Here is a 16,982-nt window from a genome sequence, read left to right as displayed (position 1 = left end):
AGAACAGCCACACATCACTTCCGGTACGTGGATTCAAAATAAAAGTCATTTCCGGTGTAGTTAAACCGAGGCGGTGTTTACAGCTTTGAACAAGCAGAGGTTTATTAATGGTATTATCAGATTTATTGTTGAATCTGAATTAAAATGAAACAATAATTTTAATAAATGCGAATTGTTAAATTTAAATCCAACTAAAAAAAGTTGGGAATTATATAAAATTTGGATTAAAAATAAAATCAATGATTTGCAGCTAAACTAAATGTCACTAAAACAGTACAAATTAATAACATGTTATGTTAAAAATTAATGAACTTTGTTGTGTTTTTTGTAAATAAAAACTCAAAAGTTATAAATTTAAGGTGTACGTAGGACATGTTTGTGTTTACCACTGTTTACATCATCATCAGCGATAAAACCAACTTGTCAAGTGTAAAAGTGAATTATGGCCATCATCTTCTTCAGTTTCTCCACAGGTTTAATATTTCTGGACCTCGTAATGCATCCCAACTTTTGAATAAAGGGCAGTTCTGGACCGCAGGAGGTCAGTCTGGAGGAAAACGTCTGGATGGCAGCGAATGTTTGTGCTTCACATGATATTGACTTAATTTTAGACTGTAAATGCAGAGATTAAATGTGTTAACTGGCAGATCTACACAAAGAAGCTGTTATTTTGAAGGCCAGCTGCTCTTTTGACTTCCTCTGAATGTGATGCTTTTAATTGGACAAGGCAGCAGAATCATAGACTTTGAACCTTCTTGGAGAGACCTAAGAAGATGTGCAGCCACTGAGGCTTCCATTCAGTGATAATTTCATGCATCACCCTCCAAAATAAAACTCCAATCAGGCGGTTCCGTCTGGAACCAAACTATTTTCTGTTTGGAACGTTGTTCTCTGGTGATCCAAACTGGGATTTCTCTGCAGGCATTCAATCATATCCTGGTGATTCTGGGATTTAGCCCACTGCTGCTATTTATTACCAAAATAAAAGTACTCTGCTGCGTCCCATGACTGTACTTTCATTACTGGGTGAACTGATCCTTTAATTTTTCAGCCAATGGAATCAGTTTTAATTACAAGCAACTGTTTGATGTGGAAAATTGATTAATATATCAATTCTGAATATTCCCTCTGGATTAGACCGAAATAAAAGTCATAAACTGCAGCCTGCTTTTATTTTTGTGAACCTGCAGATATTTGTTCATGAAGTCGCGTCTTGGTGTCGAGGTCACGTGACGGAGGAGGTACGAGCAGTGGTCCGATGTGTCGGTCCGTCCGTCGCTGTCGGTCTGATGCAGGTTTTGGGAGCATCCGACTGTTCATCCGTCTGTTCCCTGGCCCCTCCTGCTGAGTAAACCGACCACAACTATGTGGAGAACGAGAAGCACTCGCCCCAACATCTCAGCCGCATGCAAGCAGCGCCGGAGTTCACTGTCGGCTCACAGGGAAGGAATTCCATCAATCTGAGCAGCTTTCTGTCCACCAAAGATGGTTTTTCTATTCGAATATATTCACGAAGGCCGGGTTTTTACATCTGGATGACGTCTAATTCTTCTCCGTCAGTCGGTTGGATGTGCGGTGTACCTCTGGGGTCCAAACTCGGCCCGTTTTTCTTTAAATTTACCACCGACGATTTAAAAAAAAAGCCAAACTGGTTGAGGTTCAAACATGAAAGCGCCTCAGACTTAGTGAAATGTGACGTTAGCAGTCAGGCCCTCTCAGCGTCTCCCAACAATATTTATTTACTTGTTTATCGTTGCCATGGTGCCCCACTGGAAACTTCATGACAGGGTATCGAGTCCTGACAGGTTGAGTTATTGGGGCTAAAAATAAAGTCAGAATGACTTTTTTCTTTCTCATAAAGGGACATTTTATTCGGAGCTTGACCCACATGGTTCCATATATTCACGACCCGGAGCCATTCTGGCTTTCTGCTGGCGTTAAAGAAATCGGATTCCTGCCAGCGGCTCCTGCTGACGTCGGGAGGTGTGCCGGCGGACGACGAAAGTTAAACCGGTCAGACAAGTTCAGGCAAACAAGGAGTTCTCCTTCAGCAGAGAACTTCACCTTCCAGTAACCCCCCACCCCCCTTCAACTATTATACATATAAGATCAAGTCCTGCAGCGGGGGGCCGCTACCCTCCGTCCTGCTGCTTCCAGGCAGCTGTTGGTTGATGTGCTGCTGGGGCCCGACTGAAGCAGAGCGTCACATAATTACAGCCAGATGGTCAGAATCTAAAAAAAAAAAACGCCCCTTGCAGCTGATCACACCCCCACACCCCCCACACCCTCCTCAGACCAACATGTGACCCACGAGATGGAACCCATCATATATCTGGCGCCTTCACGTCAGTGACGGTAGAGGCTCTACATCTACTGAAGATACGAAATTATACAACATAAAATACAGTGACTCAAATTATATCATTGTTCCGGTCAGTCGAGTCGATCAACGTGGTCGCCTGTAGGGATTTTTAATGTCCAGCAGGTGTCAGTACTCAGTAAAACACCATCAATGCAGTATCAATATAGGATCCATACAGGATCAATACAGTATCAATACAGGATCAACACAGTTTAGCGTGAGTGGGTCATTCTGACCACCAGGGGGCGTCAGACACCAGCAGACTGTTCTCTGGACATGATCAACATCAGGAGCTGATCCCCTACGGACAGGCAGTGTGGCTTTGTATGTTTGCGTCTCACACACACACACACTCGTCACACACACACACACACACGCACATACATACACACACACACGTCACACACATTGGCAGGTTCTGGCTGCAGGCAGTAGAACCTGCTTTCTGCAAAGGCATCAATGAGCAATCGTGTCTCTGGGTTTTCAGGAGTACCTGTATATCCAGAAGCTGATCGATTGATTGATCGATCGATCAATTACCCAACAAACCAACCAACCAACCAATCAACTGTTCAATCAATCAATCAATCAACAAATCAATCGATCAACCAACCAACCAATCAATCAATGAATTTTTATTTATAAAACGGTTAATCACATTAGCAGACATTTCAAAGTACTTTGACAGAAACCCCGGGGGGAAAATTCCCTCATTGAGGAAGAAACTCCGGGCAGGACCCAAACTCTGAAGGGTGGAGCCAGACTCCAGAGGGCCGCCATCCTCCTTGACGGGTTGGGTGGGAAAGAAATACAATGGGGACGGGGCATCAGACAGCTCAGCCAGTGGGACTGAACTTCACACATGGACACACAATACCCCCCCCCCACACACACACATCCTCCTCCTCCAGCAGCAATGGGTTACAAAGCTGTGGCCTCTGCAGCTGTCACAGATGCCACCCCCCCATCACCCAGCAACCAAACGAACACAGACACCCCCCCCCCCCATTACACCACAGTAGCTCACACCAAAACATCTCTCTCTCTCCTCCGTCAGCCGTAGGCTCGCTCGCCCACTGCTGTTTTGAAAGAAAACTTGGTGGGGGGGGGGGGGTGTCTGCAGCCTCAGGAATGAAAATTAATTAGAAATCCAACAGGAATATTTGTAAATTAAGTAAACTAAAGTAAATTAAGTTTATTTATTTAGAATAAATTAATATTTGACTCACAGATTGAATGGTATTTGTGATATTTAAATATTAAATATTTGTAATAAAAAGTCTTTGACCAACATTTTTGAGAATATACTATCAGTTTTAATAAGTGCAAGTCAGCTTGATTTTATTGGAGACGTAACTATCAACTAAAGAACGTCTAGTAAACAGAGCGGAACTGACGTCGTTCTCTATGAACATCCGGTCTTTTTAGGATTTTGGCTTTACTTTTATATTTACTTTATTCTAATTATTATTTACTCAAATAGTTACAGATTTGGGCTAAATTAGTTATCCACCAGGGTGTGCTAGATTGTTAATGCTACTGATTGAAGTCGGTCGGACTTTGGTTCAGTTAAGGGGCTTGTGTGTGTGTGTGTGTGTGTATGTGTGTGTGTTGGGGGGGGGCGCTCATTTGACATGAACAATGACTTTAAAAACGACTGTCTTTATAGCTGCTGTTCATAATGCACGCAGACGTTTTATGCCGTGGTGATGCTGTTTCGTCAGACATTCATGCAGCAGGGAACATATTATTACAACTATATTTAAAAAAAGGTTCAATGATACAATCAATTTTAGTAGAAATTGCAATGATTACCCGTTGCTTCACTAAATTTTGTCTCGTTTTGGCAGTGTAGTCATATTCATAACAGTGAAATTCCCGTTGAGAAAACTGGAGAAGTTGTGATGTCTCGCTGATCACCTTGGAGAAGATGTGGGGGCAATAATCAAGGCGTTAGAGGCGAGTGAAATTTTAAAAAGCTGGAAATTGCTGTTCTCTGTACATTAATTTGTAAATTTGAAGGCATTTCCATTTAGCAAATCCAATACACAAATATTATCTAAATCTAAAATAATTCCATACTGGCATGCCATTCAATTGAAATCTATTTTATTTATATTGTGCCACTTAACTGATGTAATCTCAAGGCAAATAAAAACTTTAAAAGAATAAAGAGTGAAGGAGAGAGAACTAAACAGTCCAATACACCGAGTATGATGACCCATTTATTTTCACATTAGCACAAGTAAAACACATTTCAGTCTACATATCTTCAGATAAAGTATCTATGACGTGGATTAATGACAATATGCACTGATACCTTCATTGGTGTTGAAGCCATTATCATTGTTGTTATTTGCATGTGACTTTTTTCTTGGCTCTTTTCTTTTGTTTAAAGTTGCGTTATAGATTGTTTACAAATATGTAGTAAATGTATATATAATTTATATAATGGTTGTTTTACGTTAATCAAAGTTGTTAAATAAAAATGTTGAAGGCACATGAATTGGCGGGCTTTATCCAAATAACAACAACCACCATAGGACAGGAAAGGGAAGAAGAAGACCAAGAACTGCTGAAGCGCTCTTAAGCAAGGCGCCCCCTTACTTCACCAAGATCCAACAGGAATACCAAGCTGTTGTGACTCGAACACAACCTGTTGTTTCAGCCCCATGATCCTATACACAAACTGCTGTGGACTCTTGTTGCTTAGCATTTCTTAACTTGAAAAAGTTCTGTACAGTTTTTCTCTGATATGCGCACGGAGAAAACGCTTTAGCTCATTAAGAGTTAAATCATCCTTATCATTTAGCATTTCTCTGAATGTACCAGGTCCTGAGACTTCAATCACCGCACAAACCTCTGATCCAGTAAAACCTTCTTGCAACCCTTCATCTATTTGACTACAAAGGTGACTGTAAGATGTCAGAACCAACACCAGTGATTTGTCCACCATGTAACTTGAACTCTGTGTGGGAGCAGAGCAGCATTAAACCTCAATACCTGGTCTCGGACACTGGAAGACGGACTCCCTCTGCCACGGGGAGCACCACCAGCACCTGCTGTGAGCGACTTGTTTGATGCTGTCGAGAAAGGGTTCCTGGGTGACTTGCTGCCGTTTCTTCCTGCAGGGGATGGAAGCGAGTGTCTCTGTCCTCTGCAGCTGGATGGACACCTGTGCCAATGTCTGTGGGTGTAGTGGGAAGTGGATCTGGAGGGTTTTACTCAGGAGGTGGAGTGGAAAATCGCTGTTGACTGCATGTGGTCTGGCTACCTCCAACTTCACCGGCGTCGATGGTTAGCATGTCACTCAGCAAGTCATCAAGGAGAAGGAGCTGGGCCACGCCTTCATCCTTCAGGTTTCTCAACTCTTCACTTCTTATGTAGTCGACAATCAGGTCCTACAGCTCTGGTTCACTCAGGTTACGCCGTCATCTTCAATAGAACTTGCAACTGTCACTAACTGACTCAACTCAGGAAGTCTCTTTTGGATCTGGTGGATCAGCATTCGCCGGACGTGATGTGGTTATGGACATGATGACGTTTCTCAGGTGGCCTCAGTTCTCTGGATGACGTACTGGAATACAGCCTTCTCTGAAGCTTTGGACAGGAGCGTCATGTTGTCTCGGCCCTCACTTCACCAGATAGTGATTCTAGAACATCCCGGTTGAGCCCCCAAATGTAACCGGCGCCAGACCGAGGGGAGTCTGGACCGACTCATGTGATGCACAGGCTAAAAGCACTGTGAATAGGTGGCGGTGCACCGGCTGTGGATCAATAAGGAGGCACACAGGATTAGCGTCTCAACCGTTTTATGACTCACATAACATCTAAAATATTTAGTCACCAATTTAAAAAACCAAACTATTGAGTTTTGCTCAATGCACACTTTTGACCCATTTATTTTCAGACAGTGACCTTTACTGCTCGGGCGGGCCACATAAAATGATGTGGCGGGCCACATTTGGCCCCCGGGCCTTGAGCTACGTTATATCTAGGACAGAGGCTAATATCTGGAGTTGCACAAAATTGTTGTAAGATGTTGTGACTACACTGATTAGGGAATGGACGATTGAAAAAACGATGTTACAATATGTCAAAAATACATTGTGATGAGAGAAGAGTTTAAATTGGATTCTGGCGACGGCTTCTACTCGTCGGCCATTTTTTTTCGGATGTTGTTGATGTTGCAAAAGAGATGGTGGTGAAGACAGCATGTCAAATGAAAATAAATACAGGAAACATAAAAACAGGGACCGACCTGCTTTCTGGAGGTGGACCTGAGGACTGAAAACAGCGTCCAGGAGCTTCTGCCGTCCACTACGTTGCTCCTCATTGTTGGCTAACGTTCTTTCAAGCTGCTCCATGGTGCTCCGGGTCAACATCGTTTGCGGCTAACAGGCTAAGCTAGCTGCGTTAGCTTCACGGGCCTAGATAAGTCACGAATTAATGATTTAAAGGCAAAGACAGACCGCAAAGAATCTATGGAAACAGCTCGAACTCCACATTTAGTTCAGGGAAAACTTCAACTCGGTCTTTTTTGAAGCTACAACCATTAGCTACGTAACAACTTCCAGCTGCTTCCCGCTCTAAACTCGTTTTCTTCTTCTACTTCCGGTGAGGAGGGGCTGCCGCCTACGGAGGGCGGGGCTAAATGGCCAACCCGGATGGTCCGTCCTCCAAACACATCCGACTGTCGTAGATTGGTCGTAAAGACAGGAAGTGACCGTCAGCTGGACTTGGAGGTTTACGTTAGAAATCATGTTTCAAGTGATTAATGAGGCAAATCTGGTTTGTATTCAAAAACTGTTTAAGCTAAAGCTGAACTCCACTGTGTTCCTGCAGATGTTTCTTGTCACCAGAGCTTGACACACGTTCAGAAGAACTCCCTCATTGAGGAAGAAACCCCAGGCAGGACCCAGACTCTGGAGGGCGGTCAGCCGCCTTGACTGGTTGGGTGGAAAAAGGCCTGCGTGATTTACATGGGGCCATTTGTTAGTTCATTGATTTGTATTTCATATTATTCTGTATATTGTGGTACCTTCTTCTCTAAAAAGGCAACCCAACGCCTGACAGCTTCCCCACGGCATCAATATCACCCATCACTTCCTGTTTGCACTGTTGCCATGGATACCAAACCTCTCTCTTTCCGGGAACTTAACCACGAAATTTTTTTTTAAAAATCCTCAGCTGGTCGTTTAAGGACGTCACGGAATTTCACTCTATGAAGAACGTGACTGTCAGCTGATCCTCCGCCTCCAGTCTACAGGAGGCCAACGTCGCCCCCTGCTGGCGTGGAGCGGTCACCTCAGAATCCATCGGCCAGCACAGAAACCTGTTTTAGTTCTTAAATATCTCCATAAAAACCCACAATCCTTCAAGATAAATGCTGAAACCTTCAAATCTGAAGTCCAGTTTTGATGTTGATCCATTTACCGGAACAAAAAGCTCAATTTATAGAACACAAAAGTAAAAATTATTCAAGTGTCAAAAAGCTCTTCCTGTTTTCTGCAGGTTTTGTGTTTCTTTCAAACTGTCACCATGGAAACAAAGAAAATAAACACAAAACAATTCCTAAATTGCAAAAGATATCACTTCAGTACTTTTTATTGTTTGTTGGGATTAAACCTCGAGAACTTTGAGTAGAAACAGAGCTGCTGTTAAGTCAAAATTATAAAAGTGAATTTAAATGTGTGAAATACGAGATGTTCAATCAGACAGAAGTCTCACTGGAGCAGGAAAAACCTAGGCTGTCTTGTTTGTGCTTGAGCCGGCGCTGAGATGAGGGTGAAGTCAGTCCACGAGAGAGAAAGAAGAGCATCAGGACCAGCGGTTATCAAAGATCTCCTTCATTGTTTTAATAGTAGACATTGTGCCACAAAAATGTCACGTCTGCAGCCACAAATCACGTGCCGAGATTATTTTTTTTAAATTCCAGCTATCTGTCATGTCATTCGCTTCACTTCTCTACACAAATCACCGCTTACATTTATGTATAAATATATACAGTTTCATAGATCACTCTCGGGCGGGGGATGGGGGGGTACATTTGATTTTCTTTGTGGTTGTGCTATGAGCGGAGAAAGCGACGGCCCGTCTTCCAAATGCAGCACATGCTTATCGGATCACAGCCCAATGAGGAGCTACAGGAATGTTAGCGGTTAGCGTACAAAGTTTTGAAGAGGACATGACCTGGGGTGTGGGTGTGTGTGTGTGTGTAAGGGGGGGGGGTAGAACACCAAGCGCCAAAGGCATTAATTTGAGTCTCCCGCCACAAAGGCACGGGAACCGGTAAGGAGCGCCTTGGTGTCGTAGGAACGCCGCCGTCGTTGGGAGCAATTCCTCGCGAGGGTGGGGGGTTGCGTGTTCCGATCACGTCTGGCGACGCCTGGCGACGCTTTAAGCATGTGCTTCATTCGAAGTCACGGGGGTCGGGGGGGGGGTCGATGTCACCATCAAGACAACCTTGACGTTACAGTTTTAGAAAAGCGACGTATCGGACAGAGGAGGGAGGAAACGACCAGAGAACAAAAAAAAAAGAAAGAAGAAGAGCCAGGCGGGTGTTCAAGGGTTAACCGACTGTTAAAATCAAAAAGGGGGTTCCAGTACGACCGTGTGTTGGGTGGGGATGGATGGATGAGCCTACCGCCCTACTGCTGACTTTGAAATGGTGTGGTGTTGTAGCTGCACACACAAACACAAACTGGTCCGCTCAAAGTCCCCCCTCCCCCCTGCCCCCTCCCTCACCCACCCACCCGCCCGACCCCCTCTCTCTCTTTCTTTCCCTGTGGAGCTCGGTAACAATGAGACTGGTCGTGGGCTCGGGGTGGGTTCAGCTGGCAGCCCCCCCGTCGGCTCTCAGCAGCAGCCTCCGGACGAAGTGTTGACCGGCTTGCTCTGGATCTTGACGTTGGACTTCTCCGAGGCGCCGGCCGTGGCCCCGGGGCCCATCCTCTTCTTGATCTCGGCCGCCATGGTCATGAAGGCTTGCTCCACGTTGGTGGCGCTCTTGGCGCTGGTCTCCAAGAAGGGGATCCCCAAGTTGTCAGCGAATTCCTGGCGAAGGAAGCGGGGGAAGAGATGGGTCAGAACGGATCCGGAAAGATAGGTTCGAATTTCAACTGAAGGGACAAACGGAGCAGGAAACACCCAGGTGGGGGGGTTCAGGTGGACATTTGCACATCCAGCCTTTAACCACACGTGCAGCTTTTCGTTCAGGCTCCGTCATCGGCTTCTAAAACAGTCGTCCGGCGGGTGAACGAGCTGAAACTTACAGCCTGACGTTTGCTGTCAGACCTAAAGAGACCTCAGCGAGACGTTCACTGACCTTAGCCGTCGTGTAGTCCACCACCTTCTTCGTTGTGAGGTCACACTTGTTGCCGACTAGCAGCTTGTTGACGTTCTCGCTGGCGTAGCGGTCGATCTCCTGCAGCCACTGTTTGACGTTATTGAAGGACTCCTTCAGAAGGGGAAGAGAGACGTCAGGAAAACCGACCGCCTCGGTCTCACAACGTCACGGAGGAGCTGCATTTCCTCGACTAATGTGATTTAACGTTAAAAAGAACCCGATTCGCCTCATTTTAAGTCATATAAAAGTTTTATGCATCCTCTGTAACGTCAGTCGACACTCTGCAAAAAGTTGTTTTTTTTAATTTAGCCTCTAAATTTCTTAATCTACAAACATTTCTGGAGCTCTACGGCAAAAGAAAGTAAAACCTGAATCTGGAGACTTTAAGCTGGTTTCTGGAACCACACGCTGCTCCACCTGCTGGACTTACTGGTGGAAAAACAAATCCAGAAGCTGAGCTGTGTGGATTTTTATTTTTGTGTGTGTGTGTGTGTGTGTGTGTGTGTGTGTGTGGACAGAAAACATCCTGCTGATGTAGAAAGTCAACAGAGGAGACAGGGACAGAGGTGGGGCAGGAAGGTTTGTGTGTATTTAGAGATCAGAGGTGTGTGTGTGTGTGTGTGTGTGTGTGTTTGAGTGTGAAAGGACCAAACCCATTCCTGCCTCCCCTCCTCCACTGATTCACAATGAGGTATAATAAATAAACTTAAATAATCTGGTGACTGACCTGATCTGTGACATCATAAACTACGATGATGCCGTGCGCTCCTCTGTAGTAACTGGACGTGATGGTGCGGAACCTCTCCTGACCGGCCGTGTCCCACTGCAAACATAAAGCACAACCCGTCAGTCCAGAGTCCCCCCCACACACACACACACACGGATCCATCGGGGGGTCATCCTTACGATCTGAAGCTTTATGGTCTTCCCGTCCAGCTCGATGGTTCTGATCTTGAAATCCACCCCTATGGTGCTGATGTAGCTCTCTGTGTACGTGTCGTCCTAGGAAGGAGACACAGGTGAGTCTGGGAGGCAGAGGCGACACCGGCTGGGGGGGTGGGGGGTGGTTCCACCCTCACACAGATAAAACAAAGACAGACACTCACTGCAAACCGGAGGAGGAGACAAGACTTGCCGACACCAGAATCACCGATGAGGAGGAGTTTGAATAAATAGTCGCTGTGAAGAGAGGAGAGAAATGATTGTCACGACGACCAGGTCCTGATCCACGTCTCAGTGGGTTTATTACACTCATAATCTGAGTCTTAATCCGGTTTACTTCTCCTGTCATTTAAACAGTTTATTCAAAACTTTACAGAACAGATGTTAAAATCAGTTTACATTATTTTCTGTATAAAAATATTTCCATGTTTCAGCGCAAAAATTCACTCATCGGTCACATCCATGTGAAATTTTTTTAAAATTTTCTATCCCAGTTTGTGATCATTTCGATCTAAATGGAGAAATATGTCGACAGATTTCTCACTGCCCCGAAGAAAAAGAAGGAAATTCCAATTAATGAGAAATTCATGATCGTCCTATTAAATTATTAAACGTTTCTCATCCACTCAAAATCAGGATTAACTGTTTCAGCACTGAAATGAATGAATAATCAATGAACTCCAAGCACAACAGTCATCAATAAATCAGTTACAACCCTATTACAACCAGCTCATTGATGGCTGTTTTTGATGTTATATAATGCAATTACAGTGAATTTAATATTTAAAAAAATAATCAAAGGAAAATTACCAACAAAGCATTTTTTAAAATTTTGTTGGATTTGAAAAAAAGAAGTTTTCATTTTATTTGTTGATAATAACCTGATTGTGCTTTTCTTACAATTGAATTAATTTCATTCACGTAAAATTACGATATTCTTGTAATATCTTGCCCATATTATCATCATGTTCCAACCTGAAAAATAAATTACGTATTGATTCGTGTGACTTTGGGGAATATTTGGGCCTCTGAATTTTTTTTTACACATTATTCCCATTGACATTCCCATTAAATTCCCATTACCATTTCATTTTTTTATTGGACGACTTATGTCATAATTACAGCCATCGGTGGATTGATCTATGACGTAATGATTCATTAGTTTCGCCCTTCCAGTGACGCAACAGACTTATTACCTAACTGACTCCACAGGAGCAAATTGAACAACTTCCTGTTTGGGGTAGAATTTTTTCCCCCCTAAAAAAACTACAATTTTATCGACGACAAATGAGATGTAAATAAAGTCCGTGTTTGTTAACGTGACTCTATTCTAAATTGACAAACTGTCACTATGACTCTGCTACGGAGTAACTCTGTGAATAACAAAATCTGGAGTGTCCGGTGACGCTACGTATTCAACTAGCCTGTTAGCAACCGAAGCTACTTCCATCCAGCTTAAGTGAGTCAAGCTAACAAGCATCACAGAAGAAAAAGCAATAATTAATCGATGTAATCCGTGTTATATCGATCAGAAAATGTTAGCTAACGTGACAAATATAACTGTCATTTGACGGGACGTGGCCCGAACCACAGCCCGCAGCTCGCTAATTTAGCACCGAAGACAAAGCAGCTGACGTTCATTTTGTAGTCTATAGATCCGCCTAGCTAGCAGTTAGCTTAGCTTCCGTGGCTAGCCTGACAGCTCAACCGGACCTGTCATAAAAGACATCAAAGACTCCACTTACTATTCGGGATTCATCGTTGACTACGGATTATAAACTGTTGTTAGTGTGGATTGAGCGGGATTCTGTCGCAGATTAAACCTGAAGCTGGTTTCGCTGTGAAGAAACACCGTATTTCTGTCAGGAACTGGCTAAACTTGTTGTCGCAGGCAGAGCAGCATAATCGAATCAAATATGGCTGCCAGCGATACCTACACGGAAATACCAGAGCATGAGAATCATGGGTAATGGAGTTTTGTGGCAATGGGCGTTTACGGCGTATACTGTACTGTAATGTTATCAAAGATGGCGATTATAAGGAAGAATTCAGTCCGTTTACTTTAGGAAAAAAATACTTTAATCTAATTACAATTAACTGAATAAAAATGTATTTAAATTATAATTATAAATGACAATAAATAAATTATAAATTATAATAATATCTGATATCCTGACCTGATCCACGAGTTTAATGTAATAGGAGCTGCCCTCCTGCCTAATCTTATTTATATTCGTTAATAACCTGTAACACAGATAAAAACAAACAATTTCCTTTTTGTCTTCTTCTTCTTCTTGGCCCACCAGAGGGGAGGGCAGGAGAAAAAAAGTCATGTTGTTTTTTAAATTATTATTTAATTGATGTGAAAGAAATGATGATTTTTTAAAAAAAAGAAATAGTTTTTCTTCTTCAAACAAATGCAGCCATATTCACTGAGAAAAAAAGAAATTGATTAAGAAAATAAATTCATTACATAGTGTAAAATGTTCTGTTACAATAAAACATGTTATTTGGAATTCTGTCAGACCTGAATACATCTGGAGGCTTTGCAGTTGATTCTTTCTTGACAAAGTCCCTGTTGAGTCCGTATTCAAGGCATTAAAGTATTTCAAATCAGTAATACAGTAACACTATAAACTGTATTACTGATATATAGCTCCATCCAACAGGCCTGAGTCCTGATTTTCTGTCTGAACTGAACTGAGATCAGAAACTTTTCTCACAAAATAACATCTAATTGTTGATACAGTGTGAAAACATGAGATTTTAATCCATATCTAATCTCATTTATTCAAATTCTTATAGTATTTATAATGATTTGTAGTCTGAATGATGCTTAGATCAAACACACAGACTCTTTTGAAGTCTTTCATGATGTCCAAAAATAAGACTTCATTATAAAAAGGGTTTATAACATTAAACCCATCCGGTCCTCTAGAGACCTGGATCTTGATCAAATCCCTCTGTCGGGTCATTTTAGGTTTCTTCTTTTGACAAACTTGTTCAAATCTCCTGGATCTGGACACGATGCTCCAACACGGGAGTCAAACATCCCTCTGAACTGACTCTGGGAGAAAAAAATCAATCAAGAAGAAGCAAGCGACTGTTTTTAAATGCATCGTTTATTGACTGTGTCCCACATTAAAGACAGAAGGAAAAACCAGCTCGTGGGTCTCATCAGGTTGGACCGGATCCACCTAGAAGGACAGAACCGTTAGATCAGAGGTGATGTAGGAAAAGTAAGACATCGTTTTTCATTAGTTTTCAAATGGAAAATGTGTTATTTTAAAATATAAATTAGTGTTCACTACAAACCTGAAGATCTCAATGACTGTACTTATAAACTGAGCATTTCATAAATAAATAACCTGGTTCTTTTATCTTTTAAAAATTCCTACATTAAGCTCCATTTCCATCTGTTTTTCTTTTAATGCTTCGCCTTCAGACATGGGCTCCAGGATCGTCAGTGCTTGTGCTCTGGTTGTGTTGATGTGCCATCACTCCATTGTGACTAAAACAAAGAACAACATTCGCGTTTTGTGTTGGTGAGTGAATGAATGAAAAGGATCTGGATTAATACATTTATCATTTATATACAATAAATTTATAATAAATTTACAATTTATTTATATTAAATTTATAATATCAAATTTTTAATAATGCATTTATAATAATACATTTATAATAATACATTTATAATAATAAATTAATGCATTTGGATTTGAAAAGTAACAACATCAAGAACCTAAAATCAAACCAAGACAAATGTTTGAGTTCTGTATGAAGCTGAGCTTTAACAACAATCACTGAATGAACGTCTAAGATGGGTGAAAGGTCAGAGGTCACCGCTGCTTCGTCTGTGTGTCTGCTTACAGCTTTATCTAAATGCACAAGCTAACAGGCTAACCACACAGTAAACAGCAGTAAAAACAAAATAATTTAAAGACTCAGGAAGAACGACGTCCTCAGGGGTCGACTCACAGGGCCGTCATGTATTTGATCCTCTCTGCTTGAAGCTCCGCTTCGGTCTTGTTAGCCTCGCTTTGAGCCGAGAGGAGCAGCAGCACCACCAGAGTCGTCCACCACAGTCCAGCCATCTTGTCCAGCCTGCTAGCGTTCGCTAAAGCAGAATAAGCCGTTTACAAGTGAAGCTCGAGTCTCGACCGTCTTCGATGAGTCTCTTCTTCTTTATAGCGGCTCCGTTCTGCCTGAACATTCAAATTCCTTCAGTTGAACTTATTCAAAAACACAGATAAACTGTCAAACGAAGGTAAAGGTTGTTATCGGGGAGTCAGAGAGAAGCAGACGAGCTCCGAGGAGAGACTCTGGAATAAAGAAAGGAGACGGTTAAGTTGGATTTATTGTCACAAAAGGATTTCCAGTAAAACGATGTAAAAACATCTGATGGCGTTGAAAGTACAGAAACCTCTCCTCCTCCTCCCTTAGGTCAGAGGTCAACAACGACTACAATGTGGAACAAAAGAGAATAAAGAGATTAAAAAGTCGTTATTTGAATGTGTGATTGAGATAAAGTTTTTGTAATGACTGAACTGCGAGTGGATTTTATTGCGGTTGTGATTAAAGCTGCGGATGTTTCAAACGTTTTACAGGCCTGACGAGCTCATTTGGATCCAACTCAGATTGTGGAGTTTAAAGTTTAACAGACGCTCATTGAGGTCATTGAATGCCGCGTCACCACCTATGAAACTGAAAGCAAAGGTTCAGAACAGAAGCTGAAGCCATCTTCCCATCCAACTTTCTACTTTACATTTTGTCAGTTTGAATAAGCATCAAACAATAAAATTATTTCTGCATCAATCCATCCGTCATCTCTTTGTGATGATATAAAACCCTGATGCTAGAATATTTCCAATATTAATAATAGTAGTAGTAGTAATAATAATAATAATAATAATCATTGCTCTGACTGGAATATACAGTATTTCAAGCAGGGCCGTAAAAATTCAGCTGAGGTTGAATCCGATTTAATTCCGTCGCTAAAAATCAGCTGAGATCAAATCATCATCAAATCCATCAGCATGAAATGGGTGTTTGATCGGTCTTACAGAACAGTTCTAGGGGTTTATAATGCTCTGTGCACGTCCTGACGCTCAGATCACCTTCTGGGTCGATTAGAGGATGGCGTTTTAGGCCTGAAGTCCTCATACGAGGCTCCAGGGGGGTCACACAGTAGGAAACCAGACACACCAGGCAGGACCTGAGGGCCTTTGCTTTTCTTCCAGTGCAGATGTCACAGTGGATTTCTCCGTCTTGCTTTGGACGGTTGATGCTGGCTTCCTGTTTGAGCTGCGCAACCATCTCAGAAATGAAAGAGTTCAGGTCTTCTCTGGAAAACCCTTTTGCACAACGGACATCAGACAGCTGGCCATACCCAGAGCTACATGGAGGAAAGACAAAACGAGTCAAACATCATACTTGTTGTGGATGGTGTTCATGGGGGAGGAAGGAATGCTGTGCTGTCAGACAGACGACAAATCGCTGCAGCAATCCGGCCCGTGGTCTTCAACTGGGTAAAAGACATTACACACAATAGGTGTGTGTCAACAGAAAACTAGTGACTCCTGAAGTCACTGACCTGCATCCTGAAGACAAACCAACAGCCACATAAAATATGGTAGAAAGTGAAAACTGGAAGCAAAATATTGCTGAAAGTTGCATTAACTGTTTTAACACGGGAGCGTCATTAAGCTTAAGGCATCGACTATTGCTAACAGAGAGTTGCATGCAGAGGATATGGATAAACAAGAACCAATGGAGTCAGAGACTGCAACACCCCTGAATTCAAAATTTTACCCTGACTTACTTGCATAGGTCAAAGATCAAAGCTAGTGCTCTGACCTACTGTGAAAGATCAAAGCAGGAGCTTTGATCTACGATCTTACTCACACTGGCCTTTCCCTTGTCTTTCTATCTTATCTGGTTCCTGAGTGTACAAAAGCTGAAATTTGACCTTGATCTGGTTTTCTCAAGGTCAAGGTCATCATCTCATTTTCATCCCCTTTGCTGCCTGAGTCATGTGCTTTTTGTCTCATCTTTCTATCTGCAACGGTTGAGAAGATATTAGGTGGACGTATTGAAGAACGGACGAACGAACACACGAACACTGACAATTATAAAACATCACTGATTTGAAGCGGGATTTCTTAATTTACTCTTGTTACTGCTTGGTTGTGTAAAGTCCAGACCTCTTCTTGAATGTTATAAATAATCTAAACGTTTGTTCTTTTCTGATCGAGGCGAGTTTTTGGAGTCCGCGCTTTTATTTTGAAGGAATTACGACTTCCTTGCTGGGTTGGTTCCTTCCGGTGG

At 42.5% G+C, this 16,982-nt stretch overlaps 1 protein-coding gene and 1 long non-coding RNA gene across 2 annotated transcripts; both read right to left on the bottom strand.

The window, feature by feature from the left end:
• Positions 1-4,576: 4,576 nt before the first annotated feature.
• On the bottom strand, positions 4,577-6,765 carry LOC137600302 (uncharacterized). The gene is made up of 2 exons (XR_011036923.1): positions 6,624-6,765; positions 4,577-6,129 (listed from the first exon to the last, which is right to left on the bottom strand). It is a non-coding gene; the product is annotated as an uncharacterized lncRNA (long non-coding RNA).
• Positions 6,766-9,123: 2,358 nt separating this feature from the next.
• On the bottom strand, positions 9,124-12,573 carry LOC137600291 (ras-related protein ORAB-1). Its single transcript, XM_068321850.1, has 6 exons — positions 12,398-12,573; positions 10,817-10,889; positions 10,617-10,712; positions 10,438-10,533; positions 9,690-9,821; positions 9,124-9,418 (listed from the first exon to the last, which is right to left on the bottom strand). Exons 1-6 carry the CDS (start codon positions 12,409-12,411, stop codon positions 9,221-9,223), a joined length of 609 nt encoding a protein of 202 aa, XP_068177951.1. The 5' UTR covers positions 12,412-12,573; the 3' UTR covers positions 9,124-9,220.
• Between the last annotated feature and the right edge of the window lie 4,409 nt (positions 12,574-16,982).

This window comes from Antennarius striatus, chromosome 8 (assembly GCF_040054535.1).
Source record: "Antennarius striatus isolate MH-2024 chromosome 8, ASM4005453v1, whole genome shotgun sequence".
Classification (NCBI taxonomy): domain Eukaryota; kingdom Metazoa; phylum Chordata; class Actinopteri; order Lophiiformes; family Antennariidae; genus Antennarius; species Antennarius striatus.
The sequence above is the reverse complement of the archived record's forward strand: the minus strand, read 5'-3'. Positions and strand labels throughout refer to the sequence as shown.